General features: G+C 44.1%; 1 protein-coding gene across 4 annotated transcripts in view; it reads left to right on the top strand.

Annotated features, from left to right (window-relative positions):
* The window catches only part of STYXL1 (serine/threonine/tyrosine interacting like 1), a 51,276-nt gene that overhangs the window by 29,645 nt on the left and 8,378 nt on the right, over nucleotides 1–13,253 (top strand). For all 4 annotated transcript variants that reach the window (XM_006155636.3, XM_006155637.3, XM_014590577.2 and 1 more), the window contains 2 exons: nucleotides 4,438–4,583; nucleotides 12,949–13,046. In XM_006155636.3, coding sequence (XP_006155698.1) covers nucleotides 4,438–4,583; nucleotides 12,949–13,046 — 244 coding nt within the window. The remainder of the gene's footprint in view (nucleotides 1–4,437; nucleotides 4,584–12,948; nucleotides 13,047–13,253) is intronic.

Genomic DNA, 13,253 nt, shown 5'->3' with positions numbered 1-13,253 from the left:
CCTTCTCCTCCTCCTCCTCCTCCTCCTCCTCCTTCTTCTTTTTAATTTGCCAGAGTGCACACGTGCTTGCTGCAGGGAGAGAGGAAGAGAGAGAGAGAGAAACTGAAAAAGCACCCCCCCCTCATGGGACATGGTCACATTGCAATCCCTTCTCCATTTCTCCTTTCATGATTTTGGGCACACATGCATATGCACCAGGGCTTTTCAAACCACTGGGTCTGAGACTCAAATCCCTCAGTTGAGCCTATGGGATCCAGCTACCTTAACCACCAGGCCACCAGCTGGCCCACTAGGTTACCTTTAACAGCATCTCTTTTTATCCCCTCTTCTGGGCCGAACTCCTTAGGTGCTAGGGGCCTAGAGTGGGACCTGTTTTATGACCAGGTGCTTGTTAGTCTTGGAAAGCCCGTTTTCCCTTTGGCCCAGCATGTTTCTGTGTGCTGCCAGTGGCTCTGCTGATAGTTTCTTGGGGCCCTGTTCACCTTTGCCCTGGCTCCTTCTGTTGCTGAGGATATCTCTTCAAGAGCCAGCTGTGACTCCTTATAACTCCTGCCTATTCAGGTGGCAGCCCCTCCCCCATGTCCACACTCCTGCACCTGAATCCAGGAACCATCACGGGGAAGAGAGAAGGCAGCCCCTCTTTGCCTGCTGGCTCTGCTGCTCTAGCTAGCCTGTATGATAAAGCAGGAACTCATGTCTGAGGTCATACATGTTCCCAGATCCAGAGTAGATATCAGGCTCTCCAAGAACTTCCTCCCCTCCTTCCACTGAGATAACAGCACAGCAGGGGCCCTGCCAGGCACTCCTTGCTCCTGGAGGGTCATCTCTTGCTGGTTTTGTAGGGTGCAGAGGGACTAATTTTTTTAAAATAGATTTTTGCTATAGGGCATATGTGCTTGCTGCAGAGACAGAGAGACAGAAAGGGAGAAATCACCCCCCTAAGGGAAATGGCCATGCTGCAATCCCTTTTCCTCCATTCTCCTCTCAGGATCTTGGGCATATACGCGCACACACACACACCCTGTGTGAATTTGAAGGCACCGAGTCTGGGACTCGAACTATGGTCAACTATGTGGGAGTCCAGCAACATAACTATTATGTCATCTGCTGCTCCTGGGACTAACTTTTTTCTATGCAAAAATTATACTGCTGATCACTCCCCTCCACCCCTTAAGCTTTGAAGTTAGTAAGGTGTAATGACAGACAATGAACTGCATATATTTAAACTGCCCAGTGTGGTCAACTTTGCCGTATGTATACACCTGTGACTTTCCTTTTCCTTGCTCCCATTTTCATATAGACTGGGAAGGGGATGGGGTTGTGGCTGGTGGTAGCTTTGAAGGCTGAGGTGGGTGGTAAGTCATTGCCCTATTTATGGCTGTCTTTGGAATGTAGGTACCTAGTGCTTGTTTCTCCCTGCTGTGGACCTTTGCCATTAATTCAGGGGTTAGAGCAGATGTCCCACACTGCTGTTATATGTTCTTATATGCTGTAATGCTGAGTGTCCAAACTGTTCCCCGAATTGCTCCTTCTCCGAGGAGAGATGGAGGCTCTGAGGCTGTCTTTCTACTTTAGACAGAATAACTTATAACTTCCTCTGTGTTATAGGGGGCCTCCCCTAAATAAGATTTCCCTTTGAGCAAAGGGGTTCTGTGACTAGAACATGTTTGAAGCGCACTACTAGAGGCAGGTGATGGTGAGGGGCTGAAGGGTTTTGACTGGTAGCATGGTCAGATTGCACTTTAGAAAGAGCAACTTGGATTACAATGTGGGGAGCAGATCAGTGGGGCTGTAGTGGATTTGGGGAACCCAGCTAGGAGGCACTGATGGAGGGCAGTGGTTTCTAGTCAGACCACATAGGAACCAGGTTATACACCGTAGGCAGATTTCCTTCTTGCAAGGCTTCTTAGAGCCTTTGATTGCTAATGTGCACCGTGAGTTTCCAGAAGAGGGGTAGCATAGGCATAGCTGCTCTGAAATGCTTGCTTCCCTGATCCCTTTTTCCATAGCACCTTGTGAGGGGCCAGTGTTGTTTAGAGCACACTTCGGAGAATGCAGAAATAGTCTTTCTTTACAAAGTCTTCAAAAAGTTCACGGATGATGTGTATTATGAAACTATGTATGGATTTAAAAATTGTTTGTGCCAAAATAAACTTGTACTATAATTTTATTAGGTCATCAGAAAAGTCATGACTTTTCTTTTTTTTTTTTAGGAGGGAGAGCTTCTTTTTGCTATAGGGCGTGTGTGCTCCCCAGAAAAACAGAGAAGGACAGAGAGACAAAAAGTGAGAAATCACCCCGAGGGGGGATGGCCACGCCACAGTCCCTTCTCCTCCATTCTCCTCTCAGGATCTTGGGCATGCACACACATGCGCCCTGCGTGAGTTTAAGCCACTGGGTCTGGGACTTGAACTGTGGTCTACTACATGGGAGTCCAGAAACATAACCATTACACCGACTACTGGCCCCAGAAAAGTCATGACTTTTAAAATGTTTCTCTATGCAAAAAGGTGTCATAACTTTCTCAATGACCCAATATTTTTCTATGAACATTTTGAAGTGCTATTGTATTTTTTTGTATTTCAAAGAAATCAAAGTTTTTATTATAATTTTGGGTCCAAAATTCTCTCTGTGACTCTACATATTCAATCCTTTCATCAGAATTCATTTCTTTTGTTCTTTTTTTTTTTTTTAAAAAAGAGACATTTGATGTAGGGCACGTGCACTCGCTGGAGAGACAGAGAGAGACAGAAAGCAAGAAATCACTCCTTGGGGGGATGACACTATGCCACGATCCCATCTCCTCCATTTTCCTCTAGGGATTTTGGGTATGCAGGTACACATGCCTGGTGTGATAAGCCACCGGAGACTTGAACCGTGGTCGACTAACTACATGGGAGTATAGTGATATAACCATTATGCCATTTGCTTAGTCCCTCTTTTTTTTTTTTTTTTTTGCCATGGGCTGTGTTCACTTGCCAGAAAGGGATAGAGACAGTGCAAAATGATCTCCCTTCTCCCTTCTCCTCCATTCTCCTCTCGGGATCTTGGGCACGCACGCACACGCGCCCGGCGTGAGTTTTAAGCCACCGGGTCCGGGCCGCGAACCGCGGTCGACTATGTGGGGGTCCAGCGACATAGCCATTACGCTAACTGCTGGTTCCCCCTCTATTTCTTTTTTTTTTTTTTTGCCATGGGCTGTGTTCACTTGCCAGAAAGGGATAGAGACAGTGCAAAATGATCTCCCTTCTCCCTTCTCCTCCATTCTCCTCTCGGGATCTTGGGCACGCACGCACACGCGCCCGGCGTGAGTTTTAAGCCACCGGGTCCGGGCCGCGAACCGCGGTCGACTATGTGGGGGTCCAGCGACATAGCCATTACGCTAACTGCTGGTTCCCCCTCTATTTCTTTTTTGATAGAGGTTGTGTGCACTTACCAGAGAGAGAGAGCGAGCGATAGAGGGAGAGGGTGAAAACACCCCCCATGAGGAATGGTCATGCCACAATTCCTTTCCCTCTATCTCTTCCTCTTTTTGGGATTTTGGGTAGGAAGGCATACGGACCTAGAATGTTTCTCAAGCCAATAGGTCCAGGTCTTGAACCTTGCCTTCGGCCATGTGGGATCCAACCACCTTAACCACCATACCATGGAACTGGCCCCAGAATTCATTTCTTCATGGCAAATAGGTACTGTGGGAAGAGTTTTATTATTTGTTTTGTTTTGTTTCTTTTTAGAGGTTCTTGCCTTAGGGCACATGTGCTCACCAGAGAGAGAGAAAGAAACAGAGAGAGACAGAGAAAGACAGTGAGGCAGAAAGGGAGTGAGGGAAAGAAATCACCTCCTAGGGGGATGGCCATGCCACAATCTCATCTCTATTCTCCTGCTAGGATCTTGAGCACACATGCACATGCATCCAGCATGAGTTTCAAGCCACTGGGTCTGGGATTCGAATCACTGTTGGCTATGTGGGAGGCCAGGAACATAACTACTAGACTATCTACTGGTCCCAGTTTTGTTGTTTTATTGAAAGGTATTTAAATTCCAGTGGCCTCCAGGTATAATAAAAGGACTGCCCCTCCTCCCCCCGAACTGGACACATCCTGGATTATCACAGTTCTAGGCCACAGGGTTCTTGACTCCAACCTTTGTGGACCTGGCCAAGTACAAATGGGTATTGTGGAGGGAAGTGGGTGTCAGTGTTGAGATCTAACACTCAACTGCATCATGCTGCTGTGGGTCAGTCCTTCGTTACTTCCAGTCCTCTGACTCCTTGTGCAAGTTATTTTTTGCTACTCTCTTTAACATTCCAGGTCTCAATCTCATTTGCTGTCTGGGATTGCCCTTCTAAGCTTGTTTGCTGAGCCACATGTTATGAAACAAAAAGAATGTCTTCCCTGGGGACTATGTGCCCAGCAGCCCTTCTCTTTCTCCACTTAGGAACTGGATGCGTTTCAGCCGTACCCTGTTGAAATCATCCCAGGCAGGATCTTCTTGGGAAACTTTAGTCAAGCCTGCAACCCTAAAATTCAGAAGGACTTGAAAATCAAAGCACATGTCAATGTCTCCATGGAGACAGGGTCCTTGTAAGTAAAGGCTACACCATTGTCATTCTTTTTGCTTGCTTTTTGTTTTTAGGTTAAATATGATTTATTTATACAAATTTCCTAATGCCAAGCATTTATAAAATTGAGAGGCCTCTTGGAAGTCTGCACATCCTGGAGTAGTGTCAGCCCTGCTCTTGATCTGTTCCTGACCTGTACGTTTCCTGGTCCAGCCTTGGCCTCTTCTGCCCCTGCCTGAGACTCACACTCCTCTGATGAATCTCATGGAAAGTAATGCTCTCTTGGTATTTAACATCACCGTGCAAAGTGTCTGTACTGTCTTGCACTACCTGTCACAGGCCCTCTGAAAAAGATCCCATATACCTCGGAATTGCTCTGGTACCAGGGAGAGACACACACCCTCTCTCTGTCTCTGTCTCACACACTTATCATTTTTCAGTGAACAGAAAAGCTCTCCATAGCTTTGCTTGTCGGCCTCTGCCTTCTAGCTGTGTCAGTCATGGTTACAAGGCTGAGCACTGTCAATTCCTCTCTTTCCAGTTCCTGGTCAAAGCTAACAAAGACTCTGGACCAGCAGCTGGTGTAATGGCTATGTCACTGGACTCCCACATAGTTGACTGCAGTTTGAGTCCCGGACCTGCTGGCTTAAACTCACACCGGGTGTGTGTGCTTGCATTCCCAAGATCCTGAGAGGAGAATGGAGGAGAAGGGATTGCGGTGTGACCATCCCCCTGGGGGGTGATTTCTTGTTTTCTATCTCTCTGTCTCTATCTGTCTTTCTGGCGAGCGCATGCGCCCTATAGCAAAAACCTCTCAAAAAAAAAAAGCTAATAAAGACTAACCTTAGGCAGAATCTATGGAAAAAATTCAATAATTCAGCAGTGTATCTGGGAACAAAAAGTGGCATATAAAAATCAATACATTTGATGTATTGATATAAAACAATAATTAGTAAAAGAGAAAATGTCCAATTTATAAAAGGAAGAAAAATTTGATGAGCAGCCTAGGAATAAACTTAAGAAGAAATATGTGGGACCAGCAGGTGACCCCATATATTTTTCTCTCTGTCTTCCTGGGGAGCACATGTGCCCTATAGCAAAAACCTCTACAAAAAAGAAAAAGAAAAAAGAAAAGAAAAGAAAAGAAAAATTTGGAGCTAGCAGCTGGTGTGATGGTTAAAGTGCTGAACTCCCATGTGGCCGACCATGGTTTGAGTCCCATTCCTGGTGGCTTGTTTTCTTGCTTTCTCTCTCTGTCAAATTAAAAATGACAATAACAAATAAAATTTAGTAATTCTAAAAAAGAAAGAAAAGAAAACTGTAAGGGAGATAAAAGAAGATATGGATAGTGGGAGACTCTTACATAGGAAACTGAATGTTATGATGTCACTTCTCTCTGAATTAATCCATAAGTGGGTTGTGTGTATAACTAGACAATTGGCTATTAAGTTCACATAAGGGCTAAGTAGCTTGTGATAATTGAGGGCTAGGTGATTCAGAGTAGACTTCTAGTAAGAATATCTAGACAATTTGGGTCAAATATAAAATCTTCTGCTGTATGTATCAGAGATAAGACAAAACAGTGAAGAATTAGTGGCCAAAATCTTGGTTAAGATTGAAGACTAAAGAGGTAAGAACACAAGTTGGTGTTGTTGTTTCATGAGGAGTATCTGCTGATTCTGGAAGTGGCAGCTAAAGGCTGAGAAGTTGAGCAGAGCGTTAGAAGGTTCGTAGAAGTATGAAGCCCTGGCAAACTTCCTGCATTTGGGTTTGGAACACTAGAGGGATACACCTAGATGATGAATGAGAAGACCAGCCCTCACGGGAACTGAATCTCAACCTCAAGTTGTCTTATTTATTTATTTATTTATTTATTTATTTATTTATTTATTTTTAAGAGAGATTCTTGCTATAGGGTGTGTACACTCGCTGGAGAGACAGAGACACAAAAAGTGAGAAATCACCCCTGGGGGTGGGGAGATGGCCACGCTGCAATCCCTTCTCCTACAATCTCCTCTCAGGATCTTGGGCATGCACGCACGTGCGCCTGTTGTGTTTTAAGCCACCGGATTCAAGATTTGAACTGCGACTGACTACATCAGAGTTCAGCAAGATAACCATTATGCCATCTGCTGATCCCTTAAGTCATCATTTTTTTTTTTTGGAGAGGTTTTTGCTATAGGGCACGTGTGCTTGCCAGAAAGACAGAGAGAGACAGAGAGACAGAAAGCGAGAAATCACCCCCCAGGGACGATGGCCACACCACAGTCCCTTCTCTTCCATTCTCCACTCCAGATCTTGGGCACGCATGCACACGTGCCCAGCATGAGTTTAAGCCACTGGGTCCGGGACTCGAACTGTGGTCAACTACATGGTAGTTAAGCGACATAGCCATTACGCTAAATGCTGGCCCCAAGTTGTCTTATTTTAATTCAGGTGATTCTAGATTGCTAATGCTGCAAGCTGCCTGCTGCACACAATTATAAATCTTCCCTGAAGATAACAATATCTTCCTATGCCTTAATTGCTGTTTCTTTGTACAATTTTATGTATATAGTACCTCGAAATCAATAAAAATAAATTTGTTGGCACCAGCAGATGGTATAACAGTTATGTTGCTAGATTCCCACGTGGCCAAACATGGTTAGAGTCCCAGACCTGGTGGCTTGAAACTCATGCATGCATGCGTGTGCGTGCGTGTGGTTGTATACCCAAGATCCTGGGAGGAGAATGGAGGAAAAGGGATTGCAGTGTGGCTATCCCCCACAGGGGGTGATTTCTAACTTTCTGTCTCTGTCTGAGTGCATGTACCCTATAGCAAAAAGCTTTCAAAAAAAAATTGTCATGTGACAAGATAAGACAATATGGCCAATATTAAAAAAAATAAATAAAATTGTCATGTGAGAAGGTAAGACAATATGGCCAATATTAAAAAAAAAAATGATGGGGTGGGCAGCAGATGGTGTAGCAGGAACAGTCAGGTTCCCACTTGACTGACTGTGGTTCTAGTCCTGGACTTGTAGCTTAAAACTCTACCTGGGGGACCAGCAGGTGGTGTGGTGGGTAAGGATGCTGGACTCCCGCATGGCCAACCACGGTTCAAGTCCCAGTCATGGCAGTTTGCTTTCTTGCTTTCTCTCTCTCTCACTCTGTTCCCCTCTGACTAAATTGAAAATAAGTAAATAAATTTAAAAAGTTAAATAAAATAATTCTTTAAAAACAAACAAACTAAACTCCCTGGGCATATGTGCATGTGTGTCCCAGATCCAGGGAGGAGAATGGAGAAGGGACTGCAGTGTGGCCAATCCACCTGGGTGGGGGTGTGATTTCTCACTTTCCCTCTCTGTCTCTCTCTTGGGTGAGTGCATGCGTCCTAAGACAAAAACCTCTTACCTGAAAAGATAATGGTTGAGACTTTTCCAAAATTGATGAAGTACATTCAATAAGGCTTATAAACGACAAGCAGGATAAATTTTTTAAAAAAAATAACAGTTAGGGGGCCAGCAAGTGGCATAGTGGTTAAGGGCACTGGACTCCCACATGGCTAACTGCGGTTCAAGTCCCAGATTTGGTGACTTGCTTTCTCACTTTCTCTCTCTTACTTTCTCTCTCCCTCTCTGGTCAAATTTAAATAAATAAATAAATAAAGTTAAATAAAATAACTCTTAAAAAAAGAAAAATAGTCCTTTTTTAGGGACCAGCAGATGGCATAATAGTTGTGTTGCTGAACTCCCACATAGCTGACCACAGTTCAAGTCCTGAGCCCGGCAGCTTAAACTCATACCAGGTGCATGTGCGTGCCATGTCCAAAATCCCAACAGGAGAATGGAGGTCATCCCTCCTGGGATGCTTTCTATCTCTCTCTGTCCTCCTTGTCTCTCTGGCGAGCGTACATCCCCTATAGCAAAAATCTCTCTAAGGAAGAAAATTATCTTTTTCTTACTGAATTATTTAGCATCTTTGTTGAAAATTAATCAACTGTATATGGGGATATCTCTAGACTCTTTATTCCTTTCCCTTGGGTCAATGTCTGTCTTTACATGGTGAGTATGCTTGCTGGAGAGAGAGAGAGAGTGAGAAATCACCCACCTCAGGAGGATAGCCATATAGCAATCCCTTCTCCATTCTCCTCTAGGGATTTTGGGTGCACATACACACATCTTCCTGGCATGTTTTTCAAGCTGTCTGAGCTAAGGCTCAAACCGTATAGTTGACCATGTGGAATCTAGCCACTTTAACCTCTATACCACCTGTTGACTCTCACCAATTATACTGTAGATTTATAAGAAATATTGAAATCAGACTGTTGGTTCTCTGATTTTATTCTTTTCCAAAATGGTTTTTACTGTATTTTCTTGTAAATTTAGAACTACTTTTTACTTTTGACAAAGAAAGTCTGCCTATATTTTGATTGGGATTGAACTGAATGTCTTTTCTTTTTCTTTTCTTTCTTTCCTCTTTTTTTTTTTTAGAACATTTCCACTTATATATTGGATCATTGGCAAAGTCGTGATACATTTTTGCATGGATAGAAAAACAGGAAAGAGATCAGCAGATGATGTAATGCTTATGTTGCTGGACTCCCAATGGTTAACCATGATTTGAGTCCCAGACTTAGTGGCTTCAAACTCATGCTGGGCACGTGCGCGTGCCTGCCTGAAATCCCAAGAGGAGACTGGGAAAGAAGAGACTGTGGCGTGGTCATCTCCCACTGGGGGTGAATTCTTGCTTTCTGTCTTTCTGTCTCTCCAGCGAGCACATGCGCTCTATAGCAAAAATCTCTCTCAAAATAAATAAATAAACATAGAAAAAAATTGATCATGACTTTCCGAGGACTCAATACTTTGGTCTTCAGTCTCTCTCAGCAACATCTTGTAGTTTTCAGGGTACATCTTGCACAGCTTATGTCAGGTTTCTCCCTAAGTATTTTATCTTTTTTGGATATGATTATAAATGGTGTTTTTATAATTATGTTTCTTTTTTTTTTTTGAGAGGTTTTTGCTGTAGGGTACGTGCGCTCACAAGAAAGGCAGAGAGAGACAGAGAGACAGAAAGCGAGAAATCACCCCCCAGTGGGGATGACCACACCGCAATCCCTTCTCCTCCATTCTCCTCTCAGGATCTTGGGCATGTATGCACATGCACCTGGCATGAGTTTAAGCCACTGGGTCCCAGACTTGAACTGTGGTCAACTACATGGGAGTCCAGTGACATAGCCATTACGCCAATTGCTGGTCCCAATTCCTGTTTCTGATTATTGCAAAATGTGGGGTCTTCAAAAAGTTCATGGGAAATGTATATTATGAAAAATCTATGTGGGGATTTTGAGATTTTTATACACCAAAATAAACTTGTACTTTAATTCCATTTTCCTCAAACTTTTTGAAGTTCTCTTATATATAGAAATTCAATACATTTTTTTCCAATGTACTTTTTTAAAAAAGAATTGTTTTACTTAACTTTATTTATTTATTTATTTATTTTAATTTGACCAGAGAGGGACAGAGTAAGGGGGGGGGAGTGAGAAAGCAATCTTCCAGGTTCGGGGCTTGAACTGTGGTTGGCCATATGGGAGTCCAGCGCCCTTAACCACTTGCTGGCCCCCCAATGTATTTATTTTTTAAACTGGAATATTGAGTTGTGTGTGTTTATCATATACAACATGATGTTTTGAAGAATACATACACTGTGGAATGGTTAAACCTAGCTAATTAACAAATGCATTACCTTACATAGTTATTTTTGTGGTGAGAACACTTCATATCCACCCTTTTAGCATTTTTCAAGAATACAATATATTGTGATGAACTGTAGTCATCGTTCTATGAATTTATTGATTTTTTTAAAAAGTTTTTTGCCATAGTGCATGTGCGCTCATGGGAAAGAAACAGTGAGAAGGAAAGTGAGAAATCACCCTCTGGAGGGATGCCCATGCTACAATCTCTTCTCCTTCATTCTCCTCCTGGGATTCTGGGCATTCATGCACACGTACCAGGCATGATTTTCAAGCCTCTGGGTCTGGGCCTCAAACTACAATATGCTATATGGGAATCCAGTGTCCTAACCACTATACCACTGCTGGCCCAGAATTGTCCAATTTTATATCTTGATATGTCCTTCAACCTTCTTCCAGAGGCCTCTTCCATTGAGTTTTTCTCAGCTCCCCTGACTTCTCCCTGTCCCTTTCCCCCAGTTAATGTGCAGGTCATTATCCCCACACATAACCAGTTGGATCAGGGCTATTTGTGTCTGCCTTCCCCATCAGACCGGGAGCTCCTTAAGCTTAAGAAGGGCTCATTTGACTCACCTTGTGTCCACCAGGACCCAGCCTAAGGTGTGGTACACAATAGGTGTTGAGTAAATGTCTTTGGGGAGGATGAACGGGAGGATGAATGGAGAGGGAAGCAGGAGGGGAAGGGTGGATGGATGACTGGATGGGGAGGGATCATGATTTGAATCCTGGCCCCAGCAGCTTGAAAAACATACCAGGCACATATGTGTGCATGCCACAAATCCTGATAGGATGGAGAAATGGAAAGTAAGGGATTGTGGTGTACTGTGTCCCATTGTGGGGTGCATTCTTCCCCTCCCTCCCTCTCTGTCTCTGTCTGGTCAATGAACACACCTTGGGAGACTTTTTAAAAAATAATATTCTGGGGCCAGCAGGTGGCATGGTGGTTAGGGGTGCTGGACTCCCACATGGCTAACCATGGTTCAAGTCTCAGACCTGGTGGCTTTCTTTCTCACTTTCTCTCTCTCTCTGATAAAATTGGAAAATAATAATAACAAATAAAGTTAAACAAAAAAAAAATCTTTTTTTTTTTTGAGAGGTTTTTGCTATAGGGCGCGTGCGCTCGCCAGACAGACAGAGAGAGATGGAGAGATAGAAAGTGAGAAATCACCCCCCAGGGGGAATGGCCATTCCGCAATCCCTCTTGAAAAACATACCAGGCACATATGTGTGCATGCCACAAATCCTGATAGGATGGAGAAATGGAAAGTAAGGGATTGTGGTGTACTGTGTCCCATTGTGGGGTGCATTCTTCCCCTCCCTCCCTCTCTGTCTCTGTCTGGTCAATGAACACACCTTGGGAGACTTTTTAAAAAATAATATTCTGGGGCCAGCAGGTGGCATGGTGGTTAGGGGTGCTGGACTCCCACATGGCTAACCATGGTTCAAGTCTCAGACCTGGTGGCTTTCTTTCTCACTTTCTCTCTCTCTCTGATAAAATTGGAAAATAATAATAACAAATAAAGTTAAACAAAAAAAAAATCTTTTTTTTTTTTGAGAGGTTTTTGCTATAGGGCGCGTGCGCTCGCCAGACAGACAGAGAGAGATGGAGAGATAGAAAGTGAGAAATCACCCCCCAGGGGGAATGGCCATTCCGCAATCCCTTCTCCTCCATTCTCCTCTCGGGATCTTGGGTATGCATGCACAAGTGCCCGGCGTGAGTTTTAAGCCACCAGGTCCAGGACTCGAACCACGGTCGACTATGTGGGAGTCCAGTGACATAGCCATTATGCTAACTGCTGGTCCCCCAAAAAATAATTCTTTAAAAAAAAATAATGTTAAACACCTAATCATTTCCTTGAGTCTCCCAAACTTGTGAAGCTCTAGCCACTCTGATCTCCCTGTTGTTTTGCAAGTAGACTAAACATATTTTTCTCAGGGCCTTTATACCTCATTCTCCTTTATCTGGAACGCTTTATTCTCAGACACATGCCTGACTTGTTCTCTCACCTTCTCAGTAAAGCCTTCCTTGGCTGCTTTGTCTGAAACAGCAACCCCACCATCCTTATCCTTCTTACCTTACTCTCTCTACATAGCAGGCTCAGTCACCAAGATTATTAAATATGCTTCCCTATCCTCGGGTAATTATCTGCTCCATATTCTATTTTTGATTAACAACATGCTGCATTATTGAGCACCCTACTGTGTGCCAAACAGATTGCTAAATGTCTTACACAGATTAATCTACTCAATCCACACAATACACGCATGAGCCTTTGGCGCCTTTTTTTCCTTTCTTTCTTTCTTTAGAGAGAGACTGAGAAATCACCTCCTAGGGGGAATGGTCATACCACAATCCCTTCTCCTCCATTCTCCTTTCAGGGTTTTGGGCAGGGACACACGTGTGCCCGGCATGTTTCAAGCTTCTGGTCCAGGCCTTGAACCACAGTCAGCCATGTGGGAGTCCAGCACCCCAACCACTACACCACCTGCTGGCCCCAGGTGCTTTTTCTTTTTTTCCTGAGAGTTACTTGTCCACATCTCACTGATACTGGCCCAGCATCCTTGCCCCGTGGTCCTGCTGCTGTGAATGAGGGGTGTCACAATGGGACTGGGTACAAGCCTGTCCAAATACCTGTGCTGTTCTTCTGTTCAGTTTTTTAGATGACCCTGACAAACTTCTCCACATCAAGATTGAAGATTCCCTGGAAGCCAGTATTTCTCCCTTTTTACGTCACCTCTGTCACTTCATTGGTAAGGGATATTTCCTAATTAGGTAGCAACTGATCTGTGTCCAGAAGTCCCCCCAAAGGGACTGTGGCGCCTCCTTCACATACCTTTTTCTGCTTGTGACTCCTGGCACACAAAAGAAAAAGGGCAGGGCCCAGGCATGCCTGGCCAGGGAGATGGGCCTCAGGATAAGTTCAGCTTCTCAGGATCCCTCACAATACAGGCAGTCAC

Source organism: Tupaia chinensis, unplaced genomic scaffold (genome assembly GCF_000334495.1).
Source record: "Tupaia chinensis unplaced genomic scaffold, TupChi_1.0 Scaffold000465_1, whole genome shotgun sequence".
Taxonomy (NCBI): Eukaryota; Metazoa; Chordata; class Mammalia; order Scandentia; family Tupaiidae; genus Tupaia; species Tupaia belangeri.
Note: the sequence above shows the minus strand (reverse complement) of the source record. Positions and strands in the feature narration are given on the sequence as shown.